Below are 16,800 nucleotides of genomic sequence, written 5' to 3' on the forward strand. Positions count from 1 at the left end.
CAAAAGTAGGTTATGTGCCGGCCATGAATTATTTCTCAAAAATCTACAATAAGCCAGAAGACAAGTTTAGCAACCCAGTTGACTAATCCCAACCGATCCTTACCGGTTCCTCTTACCACCGCCCAAGCCGTTGGATCCAACATGAAAATAATATCAAGAGCAAGCTAACCGTCACTGCAGGAGCTTGGCTCCAAAACTCCAATGCATGCACACAGACTTCTCCTCACCTCACCTGTGACCTGTCCCCACCCTTGCTCGCCACCTCACATCCTCTCCGTCCCTACCACCTTCGTCTACCTTTCGTCATCCGCGCCCAGCTCCCGGCTTATATATACCACCTCGCTTGCCGCACCACAATCCACCGCAGTCCTCATATCTCATAGCCAGCTCAAAGCGCCGTTAACCACCACGCCTCGAACCCAGACAGTCTCCCAGACAAAATGTGTAACTCCAACGTCAAGTCCGCCGGCGTCGCCCAGATCGACGGTCGCCCGGTCCTGCAGCCGGCCGGCAACCGCGTCGCGGCGCCAGAAGGCGCCAAGCCGCTCAAGAAGTCCCTGCAGAAGTCGCTCTCGATGCCTGCTTCCTATGACAATGTTGCTGCCGCCGCCGCCACCTGCACTGCGGCGCCCAAGAGCACCGGCGCCGGCGACTTCGCCCGCGCGGCCGCGGCGACGCCTTACCTCCTGCCGCCGACTCCGGCAAAGGCGGCAGGGGCCAAGGCGGCGGGCGCCAGGGCGGCGGCGTCCACGGGCGCGGACAAGAACAGGAAGCAAGCGCCCAGGAAGAGCGGCGCCGTGCTGCCGGTGGTGACGTTCGCGGCGCTGGAGGCGTTCGAGCTCGCCGGCCCCGCCGGGAGCATCGCGGCGGCGCAGCGGGAGCACGTCACGCAGGCGCAGGCGCAGCGCAAGATGCGGATCGCGCACTACGGGCGCACCGCGTCCTTCTCCCGGGTGGAGGGCAAGGTCGGAGCCACGGCCACCGCCACCGCGACAGCTCCCGCCGCCGCGCTGGAGGAGAAGCGCTGCAGCTTCATCACGGCATACTCGGACCCCGTGTATGTCGCGTACCACGACGAGGAGTGGGGCGTGCCTGTGCACGAGGACGAGTGAGTAGTCGCCATTTCTGCCTAACCAGTAACCACAGTACATCAAAACCGACCGATTTGTGTATGGCTGGTTCTCACATTTTTCTTCCCCGTGGAACTGGATGGGTGGACAGGTTGCTGTTCGAGATGCTGACGCTGTCCGGCGTGCAGGTCGGGGCCGACTGGGCTTCGATCCTCAGGAGGAGACACATCTACAGGTTCGTTTGGAGCAGAGCGATCGCCCATGCTGCTTTGCTTGCTAGTGCATTCGCCGCGACGTTTGTGCTGATTTTGTACTGTGCCTGGTCACGAATAGGGAGGCATTCTCCGGTTTCGACGTGGACGCGGTCGCCAAGTACACGGAGAAGCAGATGGCCTCCGTGAGCGCCGGGTATGGGCTGGACTTGGGCACCATCAGAGGCGCCGTCAACAACGCCTGCCGCATTCTCGAGGTACCGTCCGTTTCTAGTACTCAGTGAAAAAAATATAAGAACGTTTAGATCATTAAAATAGTGTTCTAAACCGTCTTATATTTGTTTACAAAGGGAGTAATTTTTAAACCTCTTATTAACAAGATGATAGTATTATTCTTCATACATGTTTACTACTCCCTCTGTCCGAAAATACTTGTTATCAATCAAAATGAATGAAAAGAAATGTATCTAGACGTATTTTAGTTTTAGATACATTTCTTATCATCCATTTTGATGACAAGTATTTTCGGACGGAGGGAGTACCTCGTTGCAAAAAATAAACTTATTTATTACTTCATATATGTCTTTGAGACACATATTTTGGGACGGAGGGAGTACCATATAAGGTTTAGAATAGAACTAATGAAAACCTTATAAACACACAAAGAAGGGCAACGAAATGAAGATCAGTTTAAGTGAAAGCGAAGCTTAACAGAATCCCTGGCAGCCTACACCCCAGTGGTGGACAGCTCTTGTATGAGCAGCAAGTGCCCTTTAAATTGCAGAAGCAAAGCAAGTGCGTCATAAAGCTCGGTACAACCAAAAAGAGGGATGCAACATTTGATAGCTGGAAAAGACGCTCATGCAACAATCCACAAAATATTCTCCTCCGTGGTTGAAAAGAGTAGTGTTCCACACGACGTAACCGCTCGCAATTATGTTAGGCGCCTAACCACCAATCAACCACAGCCTTCCCTAATAAGTACGCATGTAGGTAGATGACGCCACCTGTTTTGTCAGAAGCACACCGACCACGGAGTATTTTATATAACCTGTATAATACATGTATGTACCAATTACATTCTGCGTACAACTTGTTAAATAGAGTAGTGCCTTAGCCTCATTAGGTTTAGAGGAAGAAGGAAGAAAATCTAAAGATGTTTTCGCGTGCAGGTGAAGAGGGACTTCGGGTCGTTCGGCAAGTACGTGTGGGGGTTCGTGAACCACAAGCCGCTGTCGCCGGGGTACAAATACAGCCGGAAGATCCCGGTGAAGACGTCCAAGTCGGAGTCCATCAGCAAGGACATGGTCCGGCGAGGCTTCCGGTTCGTGGGCCCCACCGTGCTCCACTCCTTCATGCAGGCCGTCGGGCTCACCAACGACCACCTCGTCTCCTGCCCGCGCCACCGCGTCTGCTCCTCTTCTTCCTCCTCCGCCTAAGCTGACCGCCGGCCACCGGTCGCCCCACAAAAAGAGAAAAAAAAGAAGATCATCTCGAAGAGACAGATGACACGAGATAGCCTCAGCCCTCAACTCATGGGGGTAGTATACGAAATCCGCGTGTGTATGTGTGCTCGGTCGGCACGCGTAGATTAACTGCGTGCCGCCCCTAATTAGCTTGCTTGGTAATCACTGCCAGTTCAGTTGGTACGTGCGTGCGTGCATGTAATCGGCGGGGTGCTGCTGCTGCTGCCACTGCTCGGTGTATAGTCATTTTGTGTGATTGATCGGGTTCGGATCGATGCTGTGTCTGCATAGTCCTTGCCTTGTGTGCGATGCAAGGTGGGTGCGTGCGTGCATGTGGTGTGCTAGCAGCTTTGCAATGCAATGGCTGCTGCACGCATATGATTCTCTTTCCTTTGTTCTCCCACGATAAGGATGGCGATGGCGATGTACCGAGGGCGGGCGGGGCATTAGGAAGGCAGGCCGTGTGGGCTACCCTCGTGCATGTGGGTGTGGGTGGCTTGGATTAAAGCGGTGGCACACTCACGCAGACAGGCCATGTGGTGTCACAGCAGGGCCCGATCGACCACCTTTGGCGCATGTGATCCGCAGCCAGTCTCTCCCTCACGGCCGGTCTCGCGACTCATCCAACCAATCCAATCCAGTCCATGCGCTGTGCCTGCGCGCCAAATGGGAGGACGGGCACAGGACTCTTCCATGCGCTGTGTTTCCGCGGCTGCTTCCATCGTGAGTTTCCAACCCACCCAAGAGTCTGCACGCTACGAGTTGCTCGTTTCGGTGGGTGGTGTGCGCTGCACGACTACTAAGTCCAGCTGTTTTATCTGGTCTCACGAGCGCATCCATCCCATCCCCGCAGAATCTTGGCATGTGCTCCGCTTCCGGGCGTTTGGTGCCTTGCTTCCATGCGTCTTCCCTGCAGTCACAGCTTTCTCGTTGTTTATACATGCGGTTCTTGCATTGTATTTGTATGCATGCGTATGAATGCTGCGGGTGGCGGTGGAGGGCTCTGCTTAATTGATGGTTTCATGATGGCAACAGCTAGCCTGTGGATCAAGGTTAGTTAGGCGGGCCCGGCTGCTCGCAACTGACGACGTCGCCATGATTCAGCTGGATCGTTGGTCTCCCTGCTTACTCAGATTGGCATGCAAGATGATGCCGTACTGGCATGTAGTAGTATGTATACATACGTGTGATGTTACTCTCTGCCATTTAATTCGATGGCAACGTCTCATGAACGACTTCTGAGGCGTAATTTGACTATGATTCTGTCTATGCTTGGTTTGCTCGTCGTACAGGGAGGTTATGGCCAGTTGATATGACTACAACCTGCCGTTATCTCCAACTCCAAGTGCACTACGTACAGTTTTTCTTCCACAGGTCCAATCCTTTTCGGTTTGCAGTGTCGTACCCGAATGGTGGCTTCCGTATTTAACCGTGGAACTTCCTTTCTTTTTCACGCTTGTCTAAAATTTCTTGCCTTCCTGACACTGCCGTCCATTTTGACTTTTAAGAGTGTTAAATGACGCCTCATAAGATGATTTTGCCCCTGATGTAGCACGCGGCAAAAATTATTTACAAGACCAAAGCAGCAATATTTCCACGGAGTATTAGGTACAGTCTACATCGACGCCAAAATTTTGTTCTATCGCATATCGGTGCAACTAGTTTTAGTTCAAGAAGGAGAGCTCCCTACCACGTCTCCGGGCCCAACCCCTCCCTTCCCTCCCTTCCTCGATACCGCCAGGGGGGCGCGGTCGGGCAAAACCCTGCCGGCGCCGGCGGGGAATTCTCGTCTCCTCGCGCGTGGATCTCGGCACGGGCCGGGGCTTCCTCATCTCGATGCGGCGCTTCGTGTATGGCGTGACAACACGACACCGGGTTGGTGCGGATGGCATTGGTGCCGGGACGGTGGTGTGACGTGCGGCGCTGAGGTGAGGTGATGCCTTCTTGGGGCCTTAGTTGGCGGCGGCGGAGGGACGCACCGATGCGTCCAAACTGGCTTCAAGGGTCGCGGGCCGTAGGCGGCACAGGTCATGGGCTGCTGCCCCTGGCTTGGCTCTCTGCTGGTGGGCGTGACGCGCGACAGGGATGGGCGTCATCTCCTTCCTATGCTCGTGGCTGGGCGGAGTGAGGTGGCGCAACTGATGGGTGCCTGCTGGGACCCGGTCAGATCCACCCAGATCTGGCCCTGGTCGTCGGCAGGCGGCACATGGTGGTGGCAGTGACCCTCCTGGTTGTTGCGTCGATGTGGGCTGCGACGGCGTGGTGGTGGTCCACGGTGGCTTCTCGGCGGGCCGGCTGCGGCAGCGACTGACGTGTGATACGTCTCCAATGTATCTATAATTTTTGATTGTTCCATGCTAGTATTATATTATCTGTTTTGGATGTTTAATGAGCTTTAATATGCTCTTTTATATTATTTTTGAGACTAACCTATTAACCGGAGGCCCAGTGTCAGTTTCTGTTTTTTTTTTTGCCTATTTTAGAGTTTTACAGAAAAGGAATACCAAACGGAGTCCAAATGGAATGAAACCTTCGCGATGATCTTTCTTGGACCGAAAGCAATCCAGAAGACTTGGAGTAGAAGTCTGGAACGCCACGAGGAAGCCATGAGGCAGGAGGGCGCGCCCACGGGGGGTAGGCGCGCCCCCACCCTCGTGGGCCCCTCGTAGCTTCACCGATGTAATTCTTTCGTCCATATATACTCTTATACCATAGAAACATCAAGGGGAGCCACGAAACCATTTTTCCACCGTCGCAACCTTCTGTACCTGTGAGATCCCATCTTGAGGCCTTTTCCGGTGATCTGCCGGAGGGGGAATCGATCATGGAGAGCTTCTACATCAACACCATAGCCTCTCCGATGAAGCGTGAGTAGTTTACCACAAACCTTCGGGTCCATAATTATTAGCTACTCCCTCCGTTCCTAAATATAGGTCTTTCTAGAGATTTCAACAAGTGACTACATACGGAGCAAAATGAGTGAATCTACACTCTAAAATATGTCTATATACATCCGTATGTGGTGGTCCATTTGAGATATCTAAAAAGACTTATATTTAGGAACGGAGGGAGTAGATGGCTTCTTCTCTCTCTTTGATTCTCAATACAAAGTTCTTCTCGATGTTCGTGGAGATTTATTTGATGTAATATTCTTTTGCGGTGTGTTTGTCAAGATCCGATGAATTGTGGATTTATGAACAAGATTATCTATGAATATTACTTGGTTCTTCTCTGAATTCTTATATGCATGATTTAATATATTTGCAAGTTTCTTCGAATTACCAGTTTAGTTTGGCCTACTAGATTGATCTTTCTTGCAATGGGAGAAGTGCTTAGTTTTGGGTTCAATCTTGCGGTGTCCTTTCCCAGTGACAGTAGGGACAGAAAGACGCATATTATATTGTTGCCATCAAGGATAAAAAGATGGGGTATATATCATATTGCTTGAGTTTATACCTCTACATCATGTCATCTTGCTTAATGCGTTACTCTGTTCTTATGAACTTAATACTCTAGATGCATGCTGGATAGCGATCGATGTGTAGAGTAATAATAGTAGATGCAGAATTGTTTCGGTCTACTTGACATGGACGTGATGCCTATATTCATGATCATTTCCTTATATATCTTCATAATTATGCGCTTTTCTATCAATTGCTCGGCAGTAATTTGTTCACCCACCGTAATACATGCTATCTTAAGAGAAGCCACTAGTGAAACCTATGGCCCCCGGGTCTCTTTCCTATTATATCACATCTCTTATCGCATGTTGTTTACTATTTTGCAATCTTTACTTTCCAATCTATACAACAAAAATACCAAAAATATTTACTTTACTATCTCTATTAGATCTCACTTTTGCGAGTGAACGTGAAGGGATTGACAACCCCTTTATCGCGTTGGTTGCAGGTTCTTGATTGTTTGTGCAGGTACTAGGTGACTTGTGCGTTGTTTCCTACTGGATTGATACCTTGGTTCTCAAAACTGAGGGAAATACTTACGTTACTTTGCTGCATCACCCTTTCCTCTTCAATGGAAAACCAACGCATGCTCAAGAGGTAGCAAGAAGGATTTCTGGCGCCGTTGCCGGGGAGATCTACGCCAAGTCAAGACATACCAAGTACCCATCATAAACTCTTCTCCCTCGCATTACATTATTTGCCATTCGCCTCTCGTTTTCCTCTCCCCACTTCTAAAACAATTTTCAAAAACCTTTGCCTTTTCTTCGCCCTTCTTCCGCTCGATCTTTTGTTCGCTTATGTTACCATGTGCCTTCTTTTTGCTTGCATCTTTGCTTGCTAAAAGTTTATGGATCCTCGTTCACTTGCTAATCTTTTAAAGAGATCCAATTATGATGAACCTATTGCTAGTGAGTTGAGTGCACTAGATTATCTTTATGAGGTTTTGCTTGAAATTTGTGAATCTGAAAATTGTGATGAAGTGCTTTATGAAGTGATTCACGATAGATCTTTGAATAAAAAGCATGATTGCAATGATTTTACTATAAATTATATTGATGTCAATTGTGCTAATAATATGCAAAACCCTAAGCTTGGGGATGCTAGTTTTGCTATGTCTACTACTTGTTGCAATGATTATGATTGGGGTGATCTTCTTATGATCTTGAAAATTTATTTAAGCCCTATGATGAATATGAGATTGATAATAATGTTTTCAATAATATTGGAAGTGGGTTTGGAAGAGTGTCAACTTTAGATCCCACATATTTGGAGAATGTTCAATCTTATAATTCTTTTGATAAAAGTGGGTTTGGAGAGGTCATGACTTTAGTTAATGTTAATCCCACTATTTTGGAATAGTGTCAACTTCGCTTGCATGTGGATCGTGTTGAGAATATGTTATGTGATAACTATATTGTTGAATTTGCTTATGATCCTACATGTAACTATTATCAACAAGGAAAATATGGTTGTATAAATTTTCATGTTACAAATTTACCTCTCATTATGTTGAGATTGCTTTTGTTTCTTTCCGCTTCCTTGCATATGCTAGTTTTTTCTTGCTATGATAATTTGTTTGTGTAGGACCTTGAAGTATGTCTAGAGGGGGGTGATTAGACTACTTGACCAATTAAAAACTTAACCTTTTCCCAATTTTAGTCTTTGGCAGATTTTAGCTATCTTTACACAAGTCAAGCAATCTTCACACAATTCAAGCAAGCATGCAAAGAGTATATGAGCAGCGGAAATTAAAGCATGCAACTTGCAAGAATGTAAAGGGAAGGGTTTGGAGGATTCAAACGCAATTGGAGACACGGATGTTTTTGTCGTGGTTCCGATAGGTGGTGCTATCGTACATCCACGTTGATGGAGACTTCAACCCACGAAGGGTAACGGTTGCACGAGTCCACGGAGGGCTCCACCCAAGAAGGGTCCACGAAGAAGCAACCTTGTCTATCCCACCATGGCCGTCGCCCACGAAGGACTTGCCTCACTAGCGGTAGATCTTCACGAAGTAGGCAATCTCCTTGCCCTTACAAACTCCTTGGTTCAACTCCACAATCGTGTCGGAGGCTCCCAAGTGACACCTAGCCAATCTAGGAGACACCACTCTCCAAGAAGTAACAAATGGTGCGTTGATGATGAACTCCTTGCTCTTGTGCTTCAAACGATAGTCTCCCCAACACTCAACTCTCTCTCATAGGATTTGGATCTGGTGGAAAGAAGATTTGAGTGGAAAGCAACTTGGGGAAGGCTAGAGAACAAGATTCATATGGTAGGAATGCAATATCTTGACCTCAACACATGAGTAGGTAGTTCTCTCTCAGAAATGGTAAGTTGGAAGTGTAGGTTTGTTCTGATGGCTCTCTACACGAATGAAGAGGAGGTGGAGGGGTATATATAGCCTCCACACAAAATCTAACCGTTACACACAATTTACCGATCTTGGTGGGACCGAATCAACAAACTCGGTCGGACCAATTTAGTAAACCTAGTGGCCATTAGTGATTTCGGTGGGACCGACATGCAACTCGGTAGGACCGATATGGTTAGGGTTAGGGCATAATGTAATCTCGGTGAGACCGATTACACAAACTCGGTGAGACCGATTTTGGTAATTAGCTAACCAGAGAGTTGGTCAGGTAAACTCGGTGGGACTGATTCGCTCTTTTCGGTGAGACCAAAATGTTATGAAAGGAAAACAGAGAGTTTACATTGCAATCTCGGTGGGACCGAACACTCACTTCGGTTAGACCGGAATGTTACGGAGGGAAACAGAGAGATTACAATCCCATCTCGGTGAGACCGAGATCCCTATCGGTGAGACCGATTTGCCTAGGGTTTGTGGCAGTGACTATGACATTTGAAGTCGGTGGCGCTGGATAGAAAGAATCGGTGGGACCAATTTTGACTTTAGGTTTAGGTCATATGTGGATATGAGAAAGTAGTTGAGGGTTTTTGGAGCATTTCACTAAGCACTTGAAGCAAGAGGCTCATTAGGCAACACCTCATCCCTCCTTGATAGTATTGGCTTTTCCTATAGACTCAATGTGATCTTGGATCACTAAAATATAAAATGTAGAGTCTTGAGCTTTTGAGCTTGAGCCAATCCTTTTGTCCTTAAGATTTTGAGGGATCCACTTTCATCATCCATGCCATGCCATTCATTGAGCTTTCCTGAAATATTTGTCTTGGAATAGTATTAGCTCAATGAGCTATATGTTGATATGACTTACCAAAACCACCTAGGGATAGTTGCACTTTCAATCTCCCCCTCTTTGGTAGTTGATGAAAACATATAGATCAAAGCTTCGAGAAATGATAATAAGATTGAAAAACATCGTCGCTTTGAGAAGTATGTGATAAGCAAGAGCTCCCCCTAAATTTGTGCATAGTTTAAGATTTGATTTGGACTGCAAATGCACAAGGAATTAGGCTCATGGGTTACTCTTCCATGTCACATACATCTTGGTGGAGCGCTCAAAATAATAAAGATTGAATACATGCACTCATTACCAAGCAAAGTGAATGATCATATAGGGATAAATAAGATAATATCATCTAACAAGCATAAGTGTAGCTTATGATCATCATCAATGTCTCACAGATAATAGCATAGTATCTCAAGCAAGCAAAAGCAAATTAAGTTCAACCAAGAAGACAAGATAGAACAAAAGCAAACTCTCTCTCTCTCGAAGCCTATGATCTATACATTTTTCTCCCCCTTTGGTAACAAGTTACCAAAAAGTTCCTAGAAAATGCATAGTACTATATCGTCTCTCAGGCTTGGTCTTCAGTTGGTGGTGTAGAGATGGCTCCTTGGATGAAGACTTCAGTTGATGTGGATGGAGCTAAAGGAGTTGGTGCTGGAGCTGGTTGCACTAGAGCTGTAGTTGGTGTAGATGAAGTGGCTCTCGTGTCTGTCACTGGCTCTGCAGCTGATCTCTGAGCTCAAGGCACTCTGGCAAATGCATCAGTAGTTGTCCTGCCCTTCCTCTCCTGCATTTCATCCTGTAGCTGCTCCACAACTGACTGAATCTCAGTTACTTTGACATCTAAATCATAGAATTTTTGTTCCATGATTCTTTTCAGGCTCTCCTGGTTTTGAGTTAGGGTGGCCATCCCCTTCTCAATCCTCAGAGTTGATGCTATTATGTAACCAAGTTGGTCCTGCTTGCTCTTCAAAAAGTATTCAGATGCCTCCTCCTGAGTTGGCATCTTGGTAGCCTTCTCTTTCTTTGCTTTCTCCTTCTTCTCTTGAGCTTGCACTGATGATGGTTCATCCTCATTCATGACAACTTGATTGTCCTCAAAATCTGGATAGAGAACAAAGTGTTCCTTATCCAACAGATATTTTCCTGTGCCCATCTTTAAGTTGATCAGCTCCTGGATTTGTGGGGCATATCCACAACTTCTCTTTTGGTCTGCTGCTGTCCTCTTGATAGTCTCAACTATGAGGCTCATGACCTTGAATCTCTGTGGTACATCAAAAATGTGAAGCATATTAATTACATGCCCTCTGATCATGTTGTGGTCACCTGACTTGGGAAAAAGAGTGTGCCTAAGAATCCAATTGATTGTTGGCAGCCCTAACAAAAGAAGGTGGACAGACCCAAACTTGAAAGTTTCAAGGGCCTTGTCTGGGATCTCCTTGTACATATGGGACATGGAATTGTGATCCTTCTTATTCTTGGAGTAGACATCCAAGTCATCTTACTTCTCCTCTGGGGCATTAATCAGATTGGCCCATTCCTCAATAGTTGATTGGTACCTTGTACCTTTAGACATTCAGACAATTTTGCCATCAGGATAAAAATGAGGTGTGGAGTAGAATTGCATAACTAGCTCATCATTCCAGTTTTTGAACTTCTGTCCAACAAAATCATCAACTCCACAAGCCTTAAAGCTGTCATATACTCTTGGGTAGTGATCCTCATTTTTCCTTTATGAATTTCCAGTCCACCCACCTCATGTCACAGACTATGGGCTTCTTATCCAATAGCACAGTCTCATAGAAGTCCTGTTGTTCCTTAGTGTGGAACCTGTAATCTACAGCAGTTCTTCTTCTGATTGCGTATGGATCAGACAATCTCCATTGCCTGAGCCCTGCATCCTTCCTCAGCTTCATATTTTCAGCCACTGGATGAGCATCGTTGTGGTCTGGAATCTTGGGTTTGAGCTTCCTTAGGACTTGTCCTTCATCATCTTCCTCAGCAGCAACTTCAGGCACTGGGGCCTTGTTCTTCTCAGGTGCAGATTTGGCCTTGGAGGCAGCTTTGGGTGCTTCTTTGGGCTTTGATGTTGCAGCCCCTGACTTTATGGCATCACCCATCAGCTTCTGTGCCTTGGGTGCTGGTGCAGCAACCTCTTCTTCCTCCTCCTCTTCCATCATGGAAGGTTGTCCAACAACTCTGGCCATGGTCTTTCTGACCCTTTCCTTTCTCTTCTTTCCTTCTGCAGCTGGCTCCTTGGGATCATGTTTCTCTGGTTCTTGTGGTGATCCTCTGACCTTTAGCATAGGTGTCCTCTTGGCAGAAACCTTCCTATTCAGTCCAGGCTTTGTGGTCTTAGCTAAGCCATACTCCTTTTTGAGCACTACTTTCTTGGAAGTAGCCTCATCTTCAGCTGCCACATAGTCCTCATCCTCTGATTCTGAGGTTCTCTTCCTTCTTGCTCTTGTGGCTGCTTTGGGAAAATTGCTAGGAGTACTTCTGCTGCCATCATCTGAGGAACTGGAGGGTCTAGTGCACTCACTCATGTGAATCTGCTCTTCTTCCCTGTTCTGGCTATCACTTTGGTCTGACATGTTGAGAACTTTGACTGCTGACCCTGTGAATAGTTATGGATGAGATAGAATGGATGAGCATCACAAAATGCAGAGATTTTTGCAAAAGAATGATTCAAAAAACTTAGTTTTAGTTTTCCACTGAAAGCATTTCGGATCAACCGATTTTCAAACTCGGTGATACCGAGGCAGTTTTGGAACCTAAACTAGTGATCTCGGTCAGACCGAGTCACAGTTCGGTGGCACCGAGACTGCTAGGGTTTCACTGAGTCCTAAAATCATTCACACCGATTAGCAATTCTCGGTCAGACCGAGAGTTACTAGTGCAATGGCGTTAGCCGAATCGGTGGGACCGAGTTTTTCAACTCGGTGGGTCCAAGATGGTTTTGGCAGAAACCTAACCCTAAATTTTCAAATCGCATCTATTCTACGGATTGTTTTGACTGGATAGATGTGTTTCAATTATGGCAAGAATCATAATGTACACAATGTGCTGAGAATCAGACGAGGATAGCACTATGATCGAGTTCATACCCTAATGCGGCGATGAACTCGCTATAGCGGCAACGGCGGGGATGAATTCCGTTGACAGCAGCGGAGACCAGCGACAGGAGGCGGCTGGCGACGAAGTCGACGATCCAGAGACCTAGAAGGCAGAGCGAGCTATGCGTGGGCGAGAGGTTTGGAGAAAGTTTTCCAAAATTTTGCCCGTGTGTGTATATAGCCCGACACTGTTGGTGTGACCGAGTTGAACAACTCGGTGGCACGGAGATGCATAACTGTTGACAGTTACAGCAACTCGGTGAGACCAAAAAGTTCGAATCGGTTGCACCGAGATTGAAAACCTAGATCGACTTAGTGATCTCGGTATGACCGAAATGGAAGAATCAGTCAGACCGAAACACACAAAGAAGTTTTGGATGTTTAAGTCTATGACGAATCGGGGACTCCAAGTGCTCCTCACACAGAGTGGTTCGAATCTGACTTGATCAAATTTTGTGATGTAGCATGAATAGAGTTTGAGACAAGAAAAGCATAGATAGCTAGAGAAGGTTCTTAGGCATTCTTGTCCATCCACTTGGCAAAAGAAAAAGAAACCAATCAATCAAAGCAACAAGTGGATGTCCTCGAATGAGTTAAATATGCAACCAACATGCTCACACAAAAAGATGGCAAATGAAATATGTGGCAAAGCATGCACAACCAATTCTAGCATCTATCAAACAATTGGCGATGACTAGGTCATCTATATATGAGTATATTGACTTAGCAGTCAAATGAGAACATTTGATCATAGGTCATACTCATCGTATAAGCTCAAGTGGGGTTACCACTTTTACATAATGCATTGATGTGTTCACATCATTAGAGTTGCTTTGACTCAATTCTTAGAGTTTAGCTCCCGCTAGATGTGAGATCCACCCTTAGAGGGATGAACTAACCTTGGGTTTTGTCGATGATGACTTCATGTAGGTGTTGAAGATGTGGATGCTTAATGTTGATGTAGATCATTTGGAGCAATCCTTTGGAGTGAGTTGCACTTTCAATACCTACATGGGTTAGTCCCACAAGGAACAAACAAGAATATCCATAGACATAGAGTGCTGCACACACAAGATGATGTCCATGAAAGCATTAGGTTACCTTGTCCCTTGCCTTACCAACATGAGGGTTTGTGACTCCTTGAACTAGTGCAAGATATGGAAGTTTATTGCACTTGTCCTTGCCATAATGATATGAGTGAAGAATGTTGGCGGAGTCACCCTCAAGAACTCTCTAGTTCTTCTTCTTCAGGATCCACATCATCTTGATGGGAATCCTTGGAGTTGCAGTTGTACTTGATGAAGTAGAACTTGACGTAGTCTTGGGAACCCACTTGACCAAGGCCTTAGGTGCTTCTTCAAATGCATCAATCTCCTCTTGAAGCTTGTCCTTGCCTTTGTTCTTGTGGTCTTGTGGTGGAAGATCATCTTATGCTTGTGTTCCCTTGAAGGAAGTAGGATCATACTTCTCTTGTTGAGGAACAAACTTCGTCTTGGGGTATTGATATTCTTCCCACTCAACTCCATTGGCATTGAACTTTCGTTCAAAACCAACACCTTGATTCTTCTGGTGCCTTCCTTGCTTGCGTACAATTTCCTCGAATTGCTTACTCCCGGCAAGGCTTTTGTAAACACCTTTCTCTATAATTCCCTTCAATAAGCTATTTTCTTGCTCAAGTGTAACTTGGCTAAGAGAATCATTAGTGGAATCAAGAGAACTACTAGAAGCAACAATATTGGATTGAGCATTATTATTGTTACTACTATTAGAGGAAGAATCCTTCTTGTTCTTGTTACTAGACTTGACTTGAGGCATGTAAGTAGATAAGAGTAAACGCTTGGCAATGTAAGAAGAACTTTTCTTGCGAAGATCATCATTGATTGCCTTTAAGAACTCATGCTCTTGCTCAAGATTGAGCTTTTCAAAGCGTAACTTCTCGTGAGTCCTCAAAAGTTCTCGATGATCCCCTAAGATAGTTTCATGAGCTAACTTAAGAGTGTTTAGTTCTTTAGTTAAAAGCTCAATCTTCTCCTTATCATTCTCATTCGTTTTATCTTGTTTAGCATGATTAATTGACGTTTCATCATAGTATTCATCACTAGAGTTGTCAATAAGTAAATCATCATCACCTAACAAGTCATCTTCATCACTATTGAAATCAACATACTCGGGATGAGTTACCTTGGGGCCTTTAGCCATGAAGCATCTTCGAATTCCTTCATTTGGTGAATCAAATATGTCGTAGGAGTTGGTCAACACAAGTGCTAGACCGGCAACACCTTCATCTGGAGTATGTTCGGAGTCGGAGTGATAGCTTCTCTCGGAGTGATGTTCAGAGTCGGAACCGGATACCCATTCACCAACATGAGCTTGATGTATTCGTTTTGTGTAGCTCTTTGATGACTTGTCCTTCCTTTTCGAATCCTTGCTTCTCCGGGATGTTCTTCGTTCATAACGATCATATCTACTCCTTCTCTCTCTTGGTGGTGATTCTTCTCTTCTACTTCTTCTCTTGGGAGAATCTTCTCTTCTCTTGTAGGGTGCCGTACACTCATTGCAATAGTGTCCGGGTCTCCCACAATTGTAGCAATTGCGCTCTCGACTGGAAGATCTTTTGTCATTGTAGGACCTTGACTTAGAGCTTCTTTCTTTGCTTCTACTCTTGTAGAATTTGTTGAAATTCTTCACCATTAAGCTCAATTCTTCATTGAAGGTTTGCTTATCACTTGATGATGTAGGAGCTTCACATGAGGCTTTGTAAGCACCACTTGAATTGTTGTGAAGTTCCTCTTTATCCTTGAGTGACATCTCATGAGCAACGATTCTACCAATGACTTCCGCTGGCTTGAGATTCTTGTAATTGGGCATCATTTGAATCAATGTGCACACGGTATCATACTTTCCATCCAATGCTCTTAGGATTTTCTTGATGATGAATCTGTCAGTCATCTCTTCACTTCCTAAGCCAGCAATCTCATTTGTGATAAGAGTAAGCCTAGAGTACATTTCAGTGACACCTTCACCATCCTTCATTTTGAACTTGTCAAGCTGACTTTGGAGCACATCCAACTTGGATTCCTTGACGGAGTCGGTACCTTCATGCATATCAATCAAAGTATCCCAAATTTCCTTTGCATTCTCAAGACAGTTGATTTTGTTGAATTCTTCAGGGCATAATCCGTTGAAGAGGATATCACAAGCTTGAGCGTTGTATTGCAGCATCTTCAATTCATCCGCACTAGCTTCACGGTTTGGTTCCCTCCCATCAAAGAATTCACCTTGCAAGCCAATACACACAATAGCCCAAACGGCGGGGTTATGTCCGAGAATATGCATTTTCATCTTGTGCTTCCAACTAGCAAAATTAGTTCCATCAAAGTAAGGACCTCTACGGTGATAATTTCCCTCGCTAGACGCCATACTCTCCTAGGTTGTGAAACCAAGGCTATGACCACCAAAAGCTATGGAAATCAAAGCAAATGGAGACCAAGGCTCTGATACCACTTTTAGGACCTTGAAGTATGTCTAGAGGGGGGTGATTAGACTACTTGACCAATTAAAAACTTAACCTTTTCCCAATTTTAGTCTTTGGCAGATTTTAGCTATCTTTGCACAAGTCAAGCAATCTTCACACAATTCAAGCAAGCATGCAAAGAGTATAAGAGCAGCGGAAATTAAAGCATGCAACTTAAAAGAATGTAAAGGGAAGGGTTTGGAGGATTCAAACACAATCGGAGACACGGATGTTTTTGTCGTGGTTTCGATAGGTGGTGCTATCGTACATCCACGTTGATGGAGACTTCAACCCACGAAGGGTAACGGTTGCGCGAGTCCATGGAGGGCTCCACCCAAGAAGGGTCCATGAAGAAGCAACCTTGTCTATCCCACCATGGCCGTCGCCCATGAAGGACTTGCCTCACTAGCGGTAGATCTTCACGAAGTAGGCAATCTCCTTGCCCTTACAAACTCCTTGGTTCAACTCCACAATCGTGTCGGAGGCTCCCAAGTGACACCTAGCCAATCTAGGAGACACCACTCTCCAAGAAGTAACAAATGGTGCGTTGATGATGAACTCCTTGCTCTTGTGCTTCAAATGATAGTCTCCCCAACACTCAACTCTCTCTCATAGGATTTGGATCTGGTGGAAAGAAGATTTGAGTGGAAAGCAACTTGGGGAAGGCTAAAGATCAAGATTCATATGGTAGGAATGGAATATCTTGGCCTCAACACATGAGTAGGTAGTTCTCTCTCAGAAATGGTAAG

At 45.8% G+C, this 16,800-nt stretch overlaps 1 protein-coding gene across 1 annotated transcript; it reads left to right on the forward strand.

The window, feature by feature from the left end:
- The first annotated feature begins 336 nt into the window (after positions 1 to 336).
- Positions 337 to 3,021, forward strand: LOC123071079 (uncharacterized). The gene is made up of 4 exons (XM_044494556.1): positions 337 to 1,108; positions 1,222 to 1,305; positions 1,404 to 1,539; positions 2,455 to 3,021. Exons 1-4 carry the CDS (start codon positions 441 to 443, stop codon positions 2,719 to 2,721), a joined length of 1,155 nt encoding a protein of 384 aa, XP_044350491.1. The 5' UTR covers positions 337 to 440; the 3' UTR covers positions 2,722 to 3,021.
- Positions 3,022 to 16,800: the final 13,779 nt, after the last annotated feature.

Source organism: Triticum aestivum, chromosome 3B (assembly GCF_018294505.1).
Source record: "Triticum aestivum cultivar Chinese Spring chromosome 3B, IWGSC CS RefSeq v2.1, whole genome shotgun sequence".
NCBI lineage: Eukaryota > Viridiplantae > Streptophyta > Magnoliopsida > Poales > Poaceae > Triticum > Triticum aestivum.

Bases quoted from the DNA above. Each gene is read 5' to 3' on its own strand.
- LOC123071079 (XM_044494556.1), top strand. From the start codon at position 441: ATGTGTAACTCCAACGTCAAGTCCGCCGGCGTCGCCCAGATCGACGGT. The intron at 1,109-1,221 runs GTGAGTAGTCGC...ATGGGTGGACAG, and splicing joins GTGCCTGTGCACGAGGACGA to GTTGCTGTTCGAGATGCTGA. The intron at 1,540-2,454 runs GTACCGTCCGTT...TTTCGCGTGCAG, and splicing joins ACGCCTGCCGCATTCTCGAG to GTGAAGAGGGACTTCGGGTC.